The sequence below is a fragment of the Lampetra fluviatilis genome, chromosome 15 (genome assembly GCF_964198595.1).
Source record: "Lampetra fluviatilis chromosome 15, kcLamFluv1.1, whole genome shotgun sequence".
Taxonomy (NCBI): Eukaryota; Metazoa; Chordata; class Hyperoartia; order Petromyzontiformes; family Petromyzontidae; genus Lampetra; species Lampetra fluviatilis.
This window is the reverse complement of record NC_136289.1, coordinates 10,451,933-10,471,468: the sequence shown is the minus strand read 5'-3', so window position 1 is coordinate 10,471,468 and position 19,536 is coordinate 10,451,933. Positions and strand designations below refer to the sequence as shown.

Here is a 19,536-nt window from a genome sequence, read left to right as displayed (position 1 = left end):
CGGTTTTTCCCTCTACACTTAGAATCAACGTCACGTGTTCAGAGTATTTGGCTGCTATCAATGTCCATGTGATGATAAACTTGATAAAGCCACTTCGTTGAGCTATCATTTGTGGCCAGGTCGCTTCTGAAAATGAGCTAATCCTGTAGCTCGGTGAGCCTTACCTGGTAAATAAATAAAAAGTTTAGTTTGTAAAAATAACGATGTGGTCAGTAGTTCTACGTCCGTGACAACAACAACTTGACCCTTTGCGAAGACTCTTCTGTATATAATGAACAGCACGAGTTGAAAATGCCAGGAGTGTGGAGGAGGGTTGTCCTTGCCGTCAAGACAATCATCGCTTCCAACCAAAACAACAACAGCACCCCCCGGTAGCGGACAGCGAGCGACGTGTGTGTGGTTTTGTTCGTCGCTGGCGGTGGCTAACAAGGCAGGCGCGCTCGGCTTGTGGCTACTTAGTGATCGAGTCAGGCTGAAGGTGAGAATAGCCAAGGCAGCGTTGTTAAAACGGGGCCTCTGGCACGGTAGACAATTCAACGCGGGAATTAATGAAGGCTGAAAGTGGAAGAGCTGGTGAGCGTTTTTTTTTTCTAGCCGTAAAACTATCGAGACACACACACATCATCGTCGTCGTCGTCACGATCCGTGGGCAAATATCCCGTGGGTGCACACTACACATTTCTTTTTCGATTTAAAGCTTTCGTGACTGCAGGGATTCATCTTCTTGGTTCTTTCGGTAAAGTCACGTAGAAGGGAAGTAATAAAATAATAAAAATATTATATAATATTATTATAATATTTAAGTCAATTATTATATTATTTTTTATTTTTATTATTTTATTATTTCCCTTCTACGTTACTTTACCGAAAGAACCAAGAAGGCTACACATTTCGTGACGCACACAGAGGAGGTATTTAAGTCCACCACCACTTCGCTTTCATCCGTTGAGGCGCGCCGAGTTGATTGGATGGCGGGTCTTTAAAGCGGATTGTCATCGGTGGATTCGTGATGGGAGATTTTTGGTGGACGATGAAAATAAATGAGAATGCTCGACACGAAGTGGTGAACGTCGGTGGACATCGAAATAAGAATTGTCGGTACTGTGTTTCAGCGTGAATCTTGATGCTTTTCAAAAAAATCTCGATTGCCCTTAGGGGCCGTCCATAAATGACGTCACGCGATTTTGGACCATTTTTGATCCCCCCCCCCCCTTTCATCACACGTCGTCACAAACTCGGACCCCCCCTCAAATATGACGTCACAAAGCTCTGCCCCCCCCCCCAATAAAACATGCTTCAAATCGCTTTAAACTATTGTCATTGTAGTGCGTATTTAATGTGGCGCTGCACTCTGATGTTGTAGGAGAAAACATTTATTTAAAAGTCTATTTAATTAAGTAGAACGTGTTGTCTATATTTATTTAAAGTTGCGCATTTTGATGTGACGTCACATTTCTCAAACTCCCTCCCACCTCGTCACACATCGTCACAAATGTCTGACCCCCCCCCCCTGGGTGCGTGACGTCATTTATGGACGGCCCCTTATTTACACAGTAAAGCCTCACCATCCAGCATATCCCAATAACATCCAGGATACCTATCATTTATGGCTGTGGCCTGGGCTCAATTTCTCACTCGATATTTTCCGGAAAGCCAGCCCCACGCCCGACTGCCTTTGTCTCCCCAGTGGCGATGCTTACTACACACCGCACCGGGTACTCATTTGAGGCTGGGTCGACCTAGCCGGAGGCCGGGGACCGGTTCAGATTATCGTCACCGGTCTTGGCCGCAAGCGCGAATCGAACCCGGGTGGCCGGGTTCGTAGCGCAGCGTAGCGCTCACCGCTATACTACCGCTCCCCCACAAAGATCCCCCGTATAGCCTTAACAGACTGTAGGGGCAAGTGCTGTTAGCGAGCACTTATAAAGGCCGGCACGGCACACGAGGGGGTGGGTGGCCAGCACCACGCCCGACCGCCTTTGTCTCCCCAGTGGCGATGTTTACACACTGCACCAGGTACTCATTTGAGGCTGAGTCAACCTAGGGGAGGCCCAGGACCAGTCCAGATAATCGTCACTGGTGTTGGCCGTGAGCGGGTATCAAACCCGGATCGCCGGGTTCGTAGCGCAGCGCGCTAACCGCTACACTACCGCTCCCCCACCCACACCGCTCCACCCACCCTGCCCACCCACCCACACCCACCCACCTTGCCCACCCAAATCCACCCACCCTGCCCACCCACCTACACCGCTCCACCCACCCTGCCCACCCACCCACACCGCTCCACCCACCCACCCACACCCAACCACACTGCTCCACCCACACCCACCCACACCCACCCACACCGCTCCACCCACCCACACCGCTCCACCCACACCCACCCACCCACCCTGCCCACCCACCCACACCCACCCACCTTGCCCACCCAAATCCACCCACCCTGCCCACCCACCCACACCGCTCCACCCACCCTGCCCACCCACCCACACCCACCCACACTGCTCCACCCACCCACCCACACCCACCCACACCGCTCCACCCATCCACACCGCTCCACCCACACCCTCACCCACCCACACCGCCCACCCTGCCCACCCACATCCACCCACCCTGCCCACCCACCCACACCACTCCACCCACACCCACCCACCCACACCGCTCCCCCACCCACACCGCCCACCCTGCCCACCTGGCCACGCGTGGCCTTGCGCGCTCCGATGCTGCGGGACTGGATGAGTCCCTCGCGGCGCTCGTTGCGCACCACGGAGACGAGGCCGCTCCAGCGTGCCGCCACGTAGTCGTCCAGACGCCCCTTCAGGTGCTCTGCACAGACACGGGGCCCGCAGGTGCCGGGTTAAGATGTGGGGCCGTCCATAAATGACGTCACGCAATTTTGGACGATTTTTTACCCCCCCTCCCCCCCCGAGTCACACGACGTCACAAAAAGTCAGACCCCCCCCTCAAATATGACGTCACAAAGCTTTGCCCCCCCCCCCCAAAAAAATAAAATATGCTTCAAATCGCTTTAAACTATTGTCATTGTAGTGCGTATTTAATGTGGCGCTGCACTCTGATGTTGTAGGAGAAAACATGTATTAAAAAGTCTACTTAATTAAGTAGAACGTGTTGTCTATATTTATTTAAAGTTGCGCATTTTGATGTGACGTCACATTTCTCAAAACCCCCCCTCGTCACACATCGTCACAAATGTCTGACCCCCCCCCCCCCCCCAGGTGCGTGACGTAATTTATGGACAGCCCCTATGATGCTGCTACAGGCCCCGCACTATGTTGTTATGAAAGGGGGGCCTCTAAATACCAAACAATAAAAAAATATAAACAATTACTTTTTTACTTGCATAGTCAAGTAAGTGTATTTTTTCATTTGCTATACAGCTGGACAATACGACAAATCGCTAACCTTAAACACCCAGTCGTTCATAAAAGTTGAAGGCGGTAAAGTACTATAGGAATAGAGCAAGTGCAGAATTATTTAACCGGAATTGATAGCTTGAAAGCATTTAGCGCGGGGCCCTTGAAAGTGCGGGGCCCGTAGCAGCTACACATGTAGTAGCTACAATATATGTAGTAGCTACTACACGTGTAGCTACTACATGTGTTGTAGCTGCTACTTATGTAGTAGCTACTGTTGCTACGAGGATAATCCGGCACTGGGCGAGTGGTAGGCGGCTCCCTCTGGAACCCGCTGCTGTTTATTGTCAACGTTTAGGATGCGGAGTTGTTTGGTGACGCGACAACAACAACAAAACAACAACAAAACAACAACAACTGTGCTGAGTGCGCCGCGCTACGAAACCCCCGGCCGCTCACGGGCGATTATCTGAACCGGTGCTGGGCATCCCCTAGGTCGACTCGGCCTCAAACGAGTAACCGGTGCTGCGATGTGTAGATGTCGCTACTGGGGAGACGAAGGCGGCCGGGCGTGGTGCTGGCCACCCACCCTGTCATCACCACCTCGTGTGCCACACTGCCCACGGCCTTCATAGGCGCTGTCTTTCCCCGCGATTCTGCAGTTGTAACACTTTTAAAAGATTATTGCTGCTGCTGCAACAAACCGCAAAACAACATGGCACGCTCTCTAGACGAATAGATGTCGTCTCGGCTGATGGGCAGTAATGGAATTAATTCGTCTATCGATCGCGGTGAGGTATTAAGGAAATTGGCCGCTGCGACTTCGCTCGGGATGAAACTGTCAAAGAATTCGCGTCCGAAAAAAATAAACCCCGAAATATTACATCGTCTGTGAAGACACGTGGGGGCTGTTTGCTCCTATCGTTTTATTATGAACAGTAGAAACAATACGACCTTTTATAATCTCTGTTGGGGATGTTGTGTGTATGTGTGTCTGGGTGAGTGGGGATTGTGTGTGTGTGGCTCTGTGTGTGAGTGGGGATTGTGTATGTGTGTATATGTGTGACTTTGAGTGGGGATTGTGTGTGTGTGTGGGTGAGTGGGGATTGTGTGTATGTGGGACTCTGTGTGTAAGTGGAGAGTGTGTGTGGCTTTGTGTGTGAGTGAGGATTGTGTGTCTGTCTGGGTGAGTGGGGATGTTGTGTGTGTGTTGCTCTGTGTGAGTGGGGATTGTGTGTGTGTGTCTGGGTGTGAGTGGGGATTGTGTGTGTGGCTCTGTGTGTGAGTGGGGATTGTGTGTGTGTCTGGGTGTGAGTGGGGATTGTGTGTGTGTGTGGCTCTGTGTGTGAGTGGGGATTGTGTGTCTGTCTGGGTGAGTGGGGATTATGTGTGGCTCTGTGTGTGGCTCTGTGTGTGAGTGGGGATTGTGTGTGTGGGGATTGTGTGTCTCTGTGTGAGTGGGGATTGTGTGTGTGTGGCTCTGAGTGTAAGTGGGGAGTGTGTGTGTGTGTGGCTGTGTGAGTGGGGATTGTGTGTGTGTGGCTCTGCGTGTGAGTGGGGATTGTGTGTCTGTGTGTGTGTCTGGGTGAGTGGGGATTGTGTGTGTGTGTGGCTCTGTGTGTGGCTCTGTGTGTGAGTGGGGATTGTGTGTCTCTGTGTGTGGCTCTACGTGTGAGTGGGGAGCGGTGGCTCAGTGGTTGACTCGCTGTGCTACGAACCCAACGACGCGAGTTCCAATTCTCGCTCACGGGCCAACATCGGTGACGGACACCTGAAACGGCCCTGGGCCTCATTTAGGTCAACTAAGCCTTAAAAAAGAGAACCCCGTGTCCTGTGTAGATATCTCCACTTGGGGGGCACAAAGGTGGCCAGGCGTGGTTCCAGCCTCGCTCACCCACCCCGTCATGCGCATGGACGGCCTTCAAAGTTGAGCCGACAGGGACGGATCTGTGAGTTTGTGTACGGCGAGGTGGTGCGGGTAGGATCGGAGGTACGGGAAGGGGTGGCGGGGGATCTTGTATACTACATTGTCCCGGGGTGCTAAGATGTATTTTGTCGTTGTCCAGCTGTTTTGCAAATCCTGTGTCGTGCGTTTCTGCTCGCCGCGTTCGTACTCTGCCTCGTTTTCTTCCATTTGTCGGAATGAATAAGGGATGAGCAGACGTGGGGATGTGTGGGGAGTTGTGCGTGTGTGGGGGGGGGGTAGTGTGCGGTGTGTAGGAAACATCGCCACTCGGGAGACAAAGGCGGTCGGGCGTGGTGCTGGCCACCCACCCCTCGTGTGCCGTTCTGGCCTTCATAGGTGCTCGTTAACAGCACTTGCCCCTACAGTCTGTTAAGGCTATAGGAGGATATTTGTCTGTGTAGCAGTTAGCGCGCTGCGCTATGGACCTGACGACCCAGGTTCGATTCCCGCTCACGCACCAGTGACAATTATCTGAACCGGTCCTGGGCCTCCCCTAGGTCGACTCAGCCTCAAATGAGTACCTGGTGCAGTGTGTAAACATCGTCACTGGAAAGACAAAGGTGGCCGGGCGTGGTGTTGGCCGCCCACCCCCTCGTGTGCCGTTCTGGCCTTCATAGGTGCTCGCTAACAGCACTTGCCCCAACAGTCTGTTAAGGCTATACGGGGGATCTTTATATTTGTGTTTCTCAGAGGGGGGGGGGGCGTCCTGGTGTTCAGAGAAACCTACACCCGCCTCTGACACCTCTCGCGATCGGGGAGCAGGGGGGGGGCAGCGGGGGGGGGCAGGGGAGGGTAGAGGGGGGGCAGCGGGGGGGGGTAGAGGGGGCAGGGGGGGCAGCGGGGGGGGGGGTAGAGGGGGCAGTTGGGGCAGTGCGGGCGGCCTCCGGATTTCGCCGTCTCCGACCTCTCGCTCTGTGATGCATTCCGTTTGTCGCGGCCGCGTTGTTAGTTTGTAGTTGTTGTTGTGGTGGCCGACGAGAAAGGGAGACGGGCAGAGGAAGGAGACGAGAGTGGCGTGCGGACGTGGAGTCCACGTGCCCCCCCCGCTAGCGCTGACCGACTGTTCGGTCATGTTGCTCTCTGCTCTCTCCCTCTCGCTCTCTCTCTCTCTGAGCCGAAGCGCCGTCAACAAAATCGTGGGCCGCTTGACACCCGCGTGACGGCGATCCTGACACTTGAGCGCGTAATTCTCCGCGCATCGCACGCTGACGCTTTAATCATTTTAATGACGAGAACTGCGCTTCACTTGAACTGGTTGGGTTTTTATATTTCATGGATCTTGTCCGACTAGGACAATGGAAAGATTGTCAGGCCTAATGATGACGGAGTGACGGTAATGAACAAAAAATGTAGCGCTTTTTTTTGTCATGGGCCCCCTATTTCACACAGATACAGTCCTTGCCTTGTCTATAAACAGCGATGCAGGTCACTGGCAAGCAAGCCTGACTGCTCATGAGACATTGAATGTCGAAACCGGTGCAGAGTTCGCTTGTGCATTGCTGCATTGCCCCAGTGGCAGCTAAAGACGCGCTCCCAGAAGCCTACGCGGCCGAACGATTCACGTGCATTCTGTTCTCGACATTCTCAAGGGCGGCGCTCGTGATTTCGCGTTCAGAAAATGACGCGGGCTCCTGCCGGATAAGTCGCAGCAATGGATGGTGGGTGGGGGGGGGGGTGGTCCAGATGGACAACGGAGTGGTGGCCCAAGGAGGGAACGCGCTCGAGAGGATGTCCCACGTGGAGACGGAGCGATGAGAGCCGCCCCACGTGAAGGACCGGAATGGATTGCTGCATCGCAGGACTCTTAAGAGATGGGGTTGGAAGGTCTCCATCGAGCAGTGGGTAGATGATGGTTGAGGATTTATGCAAGAAAGGCTTCTCACTGCAGGTCAGAAGATTATCATATGTTAAGCTCGGCACCTTCCAAGTCGTCTGGCCGGCGTGGAAGAGTAGGCCAAAACACCTTCCGACGAGGCTGTCGATCGTAGCTTCTAGTGGAGGCCTTTTCCGCCAGCAGTGATGCGAGCAAGAAATTGCACGGATGCGCCTTTTGCCTTAGTCTCATGGCACCGTGCATCACGCCACGCGGGGTAGGAATCCATCGTTTAAAGTGATCCTCAGTCTCGAGTCGATCGCGACCCACTGAATTGCGACAATTCGTCGTTTGCGATTCCACTCAAGAATCGACCCTCTCTCGTCTCAATCGGCACCGTCGCACAAAAGATGAATAAGATCTAGATTTGAAGCTTTCGTGACTGCAAGGATTCATATTCTTAGGTTTTTTCGGTAAAGTCACGTAGGTAAAAACATTAACATTATTAAAGTCACGTAGGTAAAAACATTAAAATGATTAATTTTAATGTTTTTTACCTACGTGACTTTACCGAAAAAACCTAAGAATATGAATAAGATCGCCATTCCGAGCCCTGTGCGGGGGGCCGTGACGCTTCGTGGGCATTCAAAGGAGCAAGCGGTTCTGGGCAGTGCCACAAATCGGCCATCGGAGGGAGAGATTGAAAACAAATTCGCTTTAGAACTGATTTTTGCGTTTAGTTTGTTGGCATTCCCCCCACCCAGCCACCTCCGATTAGCACGGCTGGCTACGTACGGTGCAAAAGAAATTGGACACACGTGATGCCGCGATATGGGACCTGCGCGATGTACGTGCTTACTTACGATGCCGTTACGATGAAGGTGCGCTCATTATGAGACGCTCACCACGCGTGAGTTTATCGGGGAGCTGCGGTGGCGAGATTGCAAGGGAGGGGGGAAGGGGAGGGGGGAAGGGGAGGGGGGCGGGGGGGAGGGAGGGAGGAAGGGGAGGGAGGTGGTGGGAGGGGGAAAGGGGAGGGGGTGGTTGGAGGGATGAAGGGGAGGGGAGGGGGGCGGGGGGAGGGAGGGAGGGAGGAAGGGGAGGGAGGTGGTGGGAGGGGGGAAGGGGAGGGGGTGGTGGGAGGGGGGAAGGGGAGGGGTAGGAGGGGGATGGTGGGAGGGGGGAAGGGGAGGGGGTGGTTGGAGGGATGAAGGGGAGGGGAGGGGGGCGGGGGGAGGGAGGAAGAGGAGGGGGGCGGTGGGAGGGGGGCGGGGGGGATGTGGGTGGGGGCGGTGGGAGGGGAGCGGGGGGGGGATGTGGGTGGGGGCCGCACCCTTGCTGCTGAAGTCGTCGACGAGCAGCACCTGCGCGAGGTAGCGTGCCGGCGTGCGCTTCACCACGCTGTGCACAGTGCGCAGCAGCGTGGACCAGCCCTCGTTGTGGAACACGATCACCACGCTCGCAGGCGGCAGCGCCTCGTCGTAGTGCCAGTACTTGCACCTGACCCGGTTACAATGCGTTACATTGCGTTACGTGTTACAATGCGTTACAATGCATTACGTGGTACATTGCGATGCAAAACAACGTGTTACATAGCGTTACATTGCAATGCAATACAACCTCCACCACCCCCACCACCTCCACCGACCCAACCACCCCCTACCACCCTCACAACCCCCACCACCTCCACCACCCCCACCACCTCCACCACCCCCACCACCTCCACCACCCCCACCACCACCACCTCCACCACCTCCACCACCTCCACCACCTCCACCACCCCAACCACCTCCACCGATCCAACCACCCCCACCACCTCCACCACCCCTACCACCTCAACCACCCCAACCACCCCCACCACCTCCACCACCCCCACCACCCCAACCACCTCCACCGATCCAACCGCCCCCACCACCTCCACCACCCCTACCACCACAACTCCCCCCCCCCCCCGCCACCGCCGCCACTCACTCGTCGTGCCGCAGGTCTGCGATGCTGCGGTCGAGCGAGATGGCGTCGCTGGCCACCATGTTGAAGCCGAACTCGCGCACCGAGTCGCGCACGGCGGCGCGCTCATCGTCGCGGGGGGCCACGGCGCGCGAGGCCTCGCCGGGGCCCCCCGGCACCCCGGGGGCCTCGCGCTCACGCGGCTCCAGGTTCCCCGGCGAGCCGGGCCGCAGCTCGGGCAGCGGCGACGACCTCGTCTGGGGCTTGAACGTGACGCGGCGCCGCTCCTCGGGGGCCACGGCCGCTGCTCCGGACGCGAGAGACGGAGCGGCGGGAGAGAGAGAGAGCGCACAGAGCACAGAGGTCGTCCTTGTTGTTGTTAGTGGCCTCAAGCTTCTCTTTTGGGGAGGGTCCTGCCACGTATTCGCAGTGGGGGGAGTATGATGCTGCTATTTTGTACCTATCAATACATACCTATGACTAAGCACCTATCAGACCTTTGACGTCGGCAATAAGGTCCTATGATGTCGTCAATGAGTACCTATCAAAGGACCCATGAATAAGTACCCATCACGTAAAATGAAAGTTGCGTGGTAAATCGATTGTGTGGGACAATCATCAGTTGATGGCCGAATCACCACATATACACAGTACGTATCTTCTATGCATATACAACATATATATTGATACCGTTCGTACTCGTGTTTCATTCACCGAGGCTTCGCTGTCCATCCTTGCGCCGGCAACTCGGTGAGCCAAACGCAAAGAAACAAATGTGAGCCTCCGCGCACGCGAGCTGCCTTCCTGTGGGACGACGTCAACGGTGTAACGCCCAGGTTCACGACGAAGTCGATCCCGACGATGGCCGTGATGGTGATGATGGTGATGATGATGGTGATGATGATGGCGACGATGGCCATGATGGTGATGATGGCGATGATGGTGATGATGGTGGTGATGATGGTGATGATGATGGTGATGATGGTGGTGATGGTCATGGTGATGATGATGGTGATGATGATGGTGGTGATGATGATGATGGTGATGATGATGGTGATGTTGATGATGATGGTGATGATAATGATGATGGTGATGATGGCGATGATGGTGATGATGGCCATGATGGTGATGATGGTGATGATGGCGATGATGATGGTGACGATGATGATGATGGCGATGATGATGATGATGGCGATGATTGCGATGATAGCGTCGATGGAGACAATGGTGTTGATCGCCATGATGGTGACGATGGCGATGATGACGATGGCGATGGCGACGATGGCGCTGATGAGCGACGACGTCTACAATGCCCGTCAATGTCCGTGTGCTGCGGACGTCGAGACGACGGCACCTTTGTAGTCGTCGTCGTCGTCGTTCTCATCGTCGGCGATGTCCGCATCCCGTTCGGGCAGCAGCTCGAGTTTGCCGGGCGGAGGCCGGAGCTCGGCGTCGATGCCACCGCCGCGTCGTTCGCCCCCCGCCTGGGGCCACGGCGCGACGGGGTGGAAGCGCCGCGCGGGGCGTGAGTCCACCTGCTGCACGACACAAGCGCAACCGTCGTCGTCACCGCCACCGTCATCATCATCGTCGTCGTCGTCGTCACGATCCGTGATGGGCAGATAGCCCCGTAGGTGCCCACTGCACATTTCGCCCAATTGTTGTTTCCACTTTCCTCCCTCTGTCTTGCGAGGAGGTGTACCCGTGCACGCGCGGCCAGAGTCGACCGCCCCGCTGCACGCGACGGAGAACACGCGCACGACGGCTGTGCAGAGAGCGCTAATCCACACCGCCCCACTCCCCACCGGATAGTTCACCTGCTGAATGAGACGGGATACGGGCAGCGCGGGGAGGGGGTGGCGGTGGCCAGGGTTTGGTGGATCCCCCGCACAAACTTTGTGAAACTCCCTTCCCAAGGGCGTCGTCACGGAGGAAGTGCCCGTACCTCTGGCTCTCCAGAAAAAACTGTGGATTCCGCCCGTGCCGTCTGTACGGGATAGAGTGTTGCCCCCTCGCACACGTGGGTGTTCTCGGGGTGCTCCGGTTTCCTCCCGCACGTAAACACTCATTGAGTGGCCGATGACACCTTTATATGTAGAGAACTGCAGATCTTGGGAGAGGTGGGGGCGGGGGGGATTTTGCACTGGCTCAGCACGTGGCTTGCTGCCTTCCCGCTCGCCTGTGGTTCCTGCTCGCGCCTCAACGGCGAGCGGACACCGTGCGGTGGCGGTGCGTTACGAGTTCAAAACATATTCCTGCGGAGGGAGCTGGTAGGAACGTTGGGTTGCTTCGGTCAATGGCCAGGGTCAACGGCGGCGTGGTGTATTCCGCAAATATGGCCGACTGTGAGGGCGGGCACAAGCTGGCGTGAGTAGGTTAAACGTTGAGTTTCATAAGGGCACGACGGGGTGACCAGCCCCTCCCCACCCAGCCCCATCCTCCCCACCCTCCCCACCCAGCCCCTCCCCACCATCCCTTCCCCACCCAGCCCCACCCCACCCTCCCCTCCCCACCCAGCCCCTCCCTCCCCACCCAGCTCCTCCCTGCACGACGGACGGACGGACACAATAATCCCCTTGTGGGCAGGTGTAACCAGGAGGTTCCTCCCAGTATAACTGTTACTCAATAATTAGGATCATTATAATTAAACACCGCAAGCACCTAATCCACCGCCTGTGCCTCCCACACTCCCCTCAGGAGATTTGTGAGTGACGGCCGCAGGGACGTTTGCCACTCGGCAAAGATGTGATACGCGTGCCAATGTTGGACAAACATTTTTTTTGTTTTTTTTTACCCGAGATCCGTGCAATTCCTCTCTTGTGAAAGGCGTGGTTCGGCCGCCGAGTGACTGGGCGACTCCTCTCAAGCCGAGAAAAGATCGCAAGCGGTGGATTCACGCAGCGTCCGCATTAACCGCGTCTCGAGACGGTGAACAGGAACGGCGGGACCGTTTTAGTTTGCGCAGAGAGGCAGGGAGGTTGATAGCACGGATTCGCTGGGGGGAATACATAAATAATAAATACGTTTGGTATCCGTGCCATTGTTGGAGCTTCTTAAATTCTTTCATATTAGCTGATGCCGATGCAGAGCAACAACTAAAAATGCGCGAGTAGGGGCTCAAGACGGATGCGTATCGGAGCGTATCGCCGTGATGTCTCCTTCCTATCTGTGGACTCGGGCAATTGCGTTGCCGTACGCCGCACAGTCTGTTCTGGATGACGACAAGTTGCACACTTGGAGAGTTTTTAATTTTCCATTTGATAAATCCACACCTCACTATGAGACCTCCTTTACCAGTGGCAAAATCATCATCAGAGTTGTTTCTTTTTGTTTGCATTTTGACTGCTTGTGTTGTGGTTATTGCAAACATGATCCCTTGTATAAAGGTGTCAGTTTTTTGTACCAGTTGAAAGGGTAAAACCCTACTACTAAATCCACACCTGCCGTGGTTTGTGCAGTGGATGCGATTTCAGGACGGAAGACCGCGAGCCTCGTGGAAGATCAAATTGTTGGAGCGCAAAGGGGCGGTCGCGACAAAGGAACCCTCCGGGTGACTGCCGCTCTTCAATCTGCGCCGAAGATTCGCAGAACGCAGCCACGGTTGGGAAAGGGGTGAGCCGCAGGCTACGGTGTGGCGGGGGCATGCAGAGGAGGATGATGAGCGTGCCGCAGCCGATATGGCCACGGGGTGAAGTGGAGGCCCCCCCCCCCCTCGTGTGAGAGGTAATTTTTCCGTCAATATTCAAGTCGCAACTGTCGGCATTCCCGTTCGCGGGTTGACGAAACGAAAAAAAAAATCTACAAATCCACGAGCGGAGCGACAGCAAGTCGTACGACGCCAAATACGCAAACGAATTCTGGAGAACGTCCCACGAAAGTGGATGTCGCAGGGCTACTCCTGACTTCAGAGAAACCCCTTCTTCAAAGGAACTCGCTGTTCCACCCACGTTGTCCAACGAAGACTAATGACGTATTACGGAGGCCCGAAACACAGTAATGAGTATTCTTAGGTTTTTTCGGTAAAGTCACGTAGGTAAAACATTAAAATTAATAAAAGTAAAATAAAATAAAAATCACGACGTTTCGGAGGCAACACAAGCTTCCGTCTTCAGGTGGAACCGTCACAGCCACGACAGCTGTATCAAGTAAATGAGAGATTGCAGGAGCTACCACTCCGTTTATATAAACCTCCGAAACGTCGTGATTTTTATTTTATTTTACTTTTATTAATTTTAATGTTTTACCTACGTGACTTTACCGAAAAAAACCTAAGAATATGAATCCTTGCAGTCACGAAAGCTTCAAATCTAGAACAGTAATGAGTCTAAGATTTAATCCCCCGCCTGTCTAATCACCCGCTCTGCGCGTGCGGTGAAGTATGGCGGAACGACGAAACCGATCGGGGGGGGGGAGGTGAGGGGAGCTCATTCCTCAAAAATCGCCACCCCCCCACCGCAACTCCCAATCGCTGCGGCTCTCTGAAAACGCGTCTCTCTCTCTCTCTCGCCATTTGAGCCGATCAATGATTTACAATTGTTTGTTACGGCTTAACCGCACATTACCGCGCGCGCCGGCCATTACACCGGTATTTACAATCGCATCGATTTATTTCTTCCCGCGAACACCGACGTAGCACGGCGAAGTGAGGGCAACATTTGATGCTTCGAAACTAAATCTGTGCCTCGAGTAATCACGGTTCGAGAAATGACCGGGTGTAGAGGTTGTTTTTGTGTTCGTTGGTCAACCACGTCAAATAAGTACGAGTGTGATAATTGTTTTTTTACCCTTCTATCTGGCAACAAAACTGACACCTTTTTACAAGGAGTCATGTTTGCATAGACCGCAATACCTGCAGCCATAATGCAAACAAAAACATAACTCTGATAATGTATGCACTGTCCTTGAAGTTGATTGGTCCACACCCGAGACAGCTTTCCTTAGAGCCTAGTCTCACATGGTGTTGGACCAGATGACGCCAAAAGGCGCCTTTTGCATTATGGCTGCAGGTATTGTGGTCTATGCAAACATGACTCCTTGTAAAAAATAGGTGTCAGTTTTGTTGCCAGATAGAAGGGTAAAAAACCAATTATCATATTTTTTACTGGCAAATGAGGTACTGATGAAGTACGAGTGTGTTTCGCAAGAGATAATAAGTGAGAATAAATAAATAAATGGGGATGCGGTTCGTGGTTGTTGTTGTTATTAATGGTTCGCGATCTCCACGGCGTGGCAGCTGAAAGAACGCTGAAGGTTTCTGAAATCCACCCCCTCTCTTCCCGCCGCCGCCTCGGTCCACCCTCCGACTGATGCTCCTACTGTTGTGGAGTGACTCATGCAGCCAGCTATGGCTGCAGAGTTTGGTAGTACATGTTATTTACGTCGTTTATTGTGAAAATTCGGTCACAGTTCCTATGATCGCTGTTTCGTTGCTTTTATGGCTTTATTTTGGTGATTTTCGAAAAGTTTTTGGTTTGGCCATGTTTGTTTGTTATAGTACAGAGTTAGACTGATGGCCTTAATCTAAGTTGTCTTGTGGTTGTTGTTGTTTGACTTGCATCCCACTGAGATTTTTGCACACAGCGTTGGTGTACGGTGCTTTTTCTGCAATATTTTGCCGTCTTTTCTTGGATTATCTGTTTGCACATAGTCACTTTAAGATGTTTTCTTGTTCATGTTTAAGTTTTTTTTTGTTTGTTGCGGTTGCACCCGATTCAAGAGCCGAATGGCTCACAGGGCTACACCTAATAAATGAACTTTGAACTTGAACCCAGCAACAACAATCATGTACAGTAGATGATGCCTGTCAATTGATCGGTCAGAAGCAGCAGGTCGTGCATGGTGGGGTAAAGTGTGGGTACTCCCATATCCACAGTGACTATGATCACTACTCTTAAGTTTTTTCGGTAACGTCACAAAAAACCTAAGAGTATGAATTCTTGCAGTCACGAAAGCTTCAAATCTAGAACTATGATCACTGTTACATTGTTTTTATAGCTTTATTTTTGCCCATTTTGAAAACGTTTTGATTCAGCCATGTTTGTTTGTTGTAGTACAGAGTTAGCCTGATAACTTTAATCTAAATTGTCTTATGGTTGTTATTGTTTGACTTGCATCCCACTGGGATTTTTGCACACAGCGTTGAAATGCGGTGTTTTTTTCTGGAAGACTTTGCTGTTTTTTCCAGGATTTTTCTGTTGCGTGTAGTCACTTTAAGATGTTTCTTGTTCATGTTTTTTTGTTTTTGTTGCGGTTGCACCCGAGTCAAGAGCCGCATGGCTCGTAGGGTTAGGCGAAGCCGGGTAAGAAAGCGAGTACCTAATAAATGATAAATGAAACTGAAACACCAGCGTGGAAGAATAATGCCAAAGCACCCTCTAACGGGGCCTCCCTCTCTCTCTCCACAGCTCCTTGCAGTGGGAGGCCCTGCAGACAGCAGCGGTGGCGTCAACGAGCAGGTCGCAGGGCTGCACCTTTACCTTTTTATTTCTTCTCACAAACGAACACAACACACAAGCGTGTGTTTGTTGATTCATTGTGTTTGGCTGATCACCGGAGGATGAGCGAGGGGGTGGGGGGGGGGGTCTCTGCGCTGTTAGTAAACACGTGGCCGGGACTGTCTGGTTGCCACGTGGGGCTGAATGAGCAAGCGATGGCAGCTGTGAATGGAGGGTTGGGGGTAAGGGGAGCCGTGGGGGGGGCTGAAGAAGCATCAGAACTCCAACTCTCAACACCGCCGCCATCGCCGACGGCAATCTCCCAGGGGGGTGGTTTCGGTTTTTAACTCCCGAAAAGACGCGGCGGGTTGCATTTCCCACATAGGCGCTTGATTACAGAGGAGCCCGCGTTGGTGATGGGAGGAAGCAATTCCGAGTGTTCTGCCGTGCCGTTATGTGCGAGGACTGCGATTTCCAAAGCAGTTTCCTCGGGCGGATTATTTTGTTGTTGCGTGGTGTGTGTGTGTATCTATATATTTGTTTTATTACTTTCGTCTCTTTGAAGCTCAGCCATCGATTGCACCCCACCCCACCACCCCACCCCACTCCACCACCCCCGCGCGCTTCAAAATGTTAACGAGCGGAGGAGATCATCTTCTTGGTTCTTTCGGTAAAGTCACGTAAGAAGGGAAATAATAAAACAATAAAAATTAAACATAATAAAATACTTCTCACGAATTATTTTATTATGTTTTGCCAAGCGTGGTGGTGCCCATTCAGACGCTGTCTTTCCGACAGACCTGTTCTTCACCTGATGACGGCTGCTTGCGTTGTGGCCGAAACGTCGTGAGAATTATTTTATTATGTTTTATTTTTATTATTTTATTATTTCCCTTCTACGTGACTTTACCGAAAGAACCAAGAAGATGAATCCCTGCAGTCACGAAAGCTTTAAATAGAGCGGAGGAGAGGTTTTTTTTCCCGCGAGGGTTCCAGCCGGGTGGAGGGAGGAGCGCATCGCGACCGCGTTTTAACCTGTTAAGTTCCATGTCACCACCCCCTCTCTCTCCGCGGGTTCACCGCCTTCTCTTCACGTGGCTCCATCACGTCGGGCTTGTTTGCCTCGGGGATGAATATCGCCCGGTTGTTGTTGTTGTTGTTCTTCTTGCTGCCACCAAACGTGCTGTTACGGGCCTCCCCCGTTCTAGTCACTATAAAAAATTAATGAGAGAAAAAAAAAACCTGCGTCCCTAAATATTAAAACCGCCACGGGCAGCCGATAAGAACCAAAAATAGGAAAACACCGAGGTGCATTGGCGCCAGATGAACAAATAAATGTTTTGTTTGCTTTACCGGGTAAAGCCCATTGAGCTACAAACAGCTCTTTTTCAGAAGCGACTTGGCACGCAAATTATAGGTCAACGAAGGGGCTCATCGTCATGTGGAAATTCACAGCAGCATCTAAATAACCCCTGAACGCGTGGAGTTGATTCTAAAATGCGGAGGGGGGAAACCGGAGGACCCGGAGGAAAATACACGCGACCTCGAGGAGGGAGACACGCAAACAAATATACAGCAGCAGGCGTCGGGATCGAACGCACGACTTCCTGTATCCCAGGCGAGGTTGTTAACATCTCGCCCGCCCTGCCACGCGTGCCCACGCCTGCCCCCCCCCCAGGCTTGCCACGCACGCAACGGCTGTCTTGTCGGGTTGAAGGGGGTACAGGCACTGCGCCGCAATTTCTTGCTGGTGGCCCAACAAGAAAGCAAGTTCAAGTTCATTTATTAGGTATAGCCCTGTGAGCCATTCGGCTCTTCAATCGGGTGCAACCGCAACAAACAAAAAACATGAACAAGAAAACATCTTAAAGTGAATATGTGACTGAGTGCAAACAGAAAATCCAAGAAAAGACAGCGAAATATTGCAGAAAAAACACCGTACACCAACGCTGTGTGCAAAAATCCCAGTGGGATGCAAGTCAAACAACAACAACAAGACAACTTAGATTTCGATTTAAAGCTTTCGTGACTGCAGGGATTCATCTTCTTGGTTCTTTCGGTAAAGTCACGTAGAAGGGAAGTAATAAAATAATAAAAATAAACATAATAACAGACAACTTAGATTAAGGCCATCAGCAAGAAGGCGGTCCAAAATAAACCACCACCACCACCACGGTGGAGCGAGCGGTTTGAGACAGCAGCGACAATGGCGAGCCGCCTCGCCACGTGGAGCGCAACGCGGAGCCAACGCTGCCTCTCTCGGTAGAGCTAAAGGAGCAGCCCTGCAATCACATTGCCCGTGGCTGATGCGTGGACGAGCAAAGGGTTCGAGGTGGTGAGGGCCTGCGACTGCGTGGCGCCCGCCAGAGTTGAGGATCGGGATTTTAGTTTTGATACTGGACGAATCCAATGAGTTTCGATTTAAATCTTTTGTGACTGCAGGGATTCATCTTCTTGGATCTTTCGGTAAAGTCACGTAGAAGGGAAATAATTAATGATCATTCAGACGCTGTCTTTCCGACAGACCTGTTCTTCACCTGAGGACGGCTGCTTGCGTTGTGGCCGAAACGTCGTGAGAATTATTTTATCATGTTTTATTTTTATTATTAGTTCCTTTCTACGTGACTTTACCGAAATAACCAAGAAGATGAATCCAATGAGCTATATGATTATTTTTGTTAGATGTCGGTGCCTCTCTTTCGCCTTCGTAATTAAAACTGTCTCCCCCCCCCCCTCTCTCTCCTGGCGTTCCTCTTTTGTAATTGTGAGAAGTGTCCTGAGGGGCAAGAATTCTCACCAAACAGAAGGCTATTGTTTAGAAAGATGGTTTTTGTTGTGGATGACAATGAAAAGGAAATTTTAAAAAGTGAGTTATTAAATTTCATTGTGCGGCCTTGTGAGTTGGGAAATGATGCACCGTTGGCAGACTGGGTTATCTGAAAATGCACGCGTGGGTTATTTTCCAATCGATGTTTTGATTTTTTTTAAGGATTGTATTTGACAATCTGGTGTATGGCGTTGGCTAAGAATTGAACTTAGGTGGCCGGGTTCGTAGCGGTTGGGGAAATATTGGAAGTGGGATCCTTAAACATTTCCTGATATTTATTCTTGCTTCATTTGGAAGAGGTAGCTTAGAAGTGGCAAAACCGTTTAAAACTTAATAATAACAGGGTTTAAAAAAACACGTCAATCCACTGCTGGATGAGGGCCTCCGCACATCGTGCGGGTCGTGGATCTCATTTGACCGTACTTCGTCTTTGAAGGCGGGTGGAGCGTAGATGCCGGGGGGCGCATAGAAAGTAGAGTACAACAATACATTGTGCTGCACTGCCCACCGTGTCCCACCACGTAGCTCACAGCAGCCGACTTATTGATGCCCGGTGCCCGACCATGCCCAAGCGCTATCGCAGGCTCAAACCCTGCTTAGCTTCCGCGATCTGAAGAAATCAGGCGGATGCATTCCAGGCGATATGCACGAAGGCGATCGTGAAATAAAATTAACAAAAAACACCCCACCAACAAGCCGGCGGGTATTTTCCAGTGGCTGCGAGCGGGCAGATGAATGTATTGAATATTGATCACGCGTGTCTTGTGTTTAACGCAGACAAAAGCACCCTGGGGTCCCCAGCGTTCGACTTGGCGCGCTATAATGTACGCTCGTTGACATCCTGATAACGCTGCGATCGGGATTCAAACGTCCACGCGGCGTCTCCGGTGCCGATCGCGTCGAGCGCCAACCGGGAAACGGGGATTGGAAAAAACAAATTAAGAACCCAGCAGCAGCGTGCGCTTTGGACGCGGTCGCGTCTGTATAAGCCGCGTGGTTACAAAACCTTGGGGTACATCCCTGCAATTGCCTGCGCGAGATACTGCCGGCAAGGAAGGGCCTTCACGACAGGGATATCTACAGAGAGGCCCTCTCTAAGCGGGCTTTTGGCCTACTCTTCCACGCTGGCGAGACATCTTGGGAGACGTGGGAGTGACCGCCCTTGACCGCATCCGCTC

At 52.5% G+C, this 19,536-nt stretch overlaps 1 protein-coding gene across 1 annotated transcript in view; it reads right to left on the bottom strand.

Annotated features, from left to right (window-relative positions):
- Positions 1–19,536, bottom strand: part of LOC144936208 (N-acetylgalactosaminyltransferase 7-like) — a 99,109-nt gene that overhangs the window by 16,564 nt on the left and 63,009 nt on the right. The window contains 4 exon segments of the mRNA XM_078863191.1: positions 2,690–2,823; positions 8,484–8,650; positions 9,122–9,401; positions 10,452–10,635. Coding sequence (XP_078719317.1) covers positions 2,690–2,823; positions 8,484–8,650; positions 9,122–9,401; positions 10,452–10,635 — 765 coding nt within the window.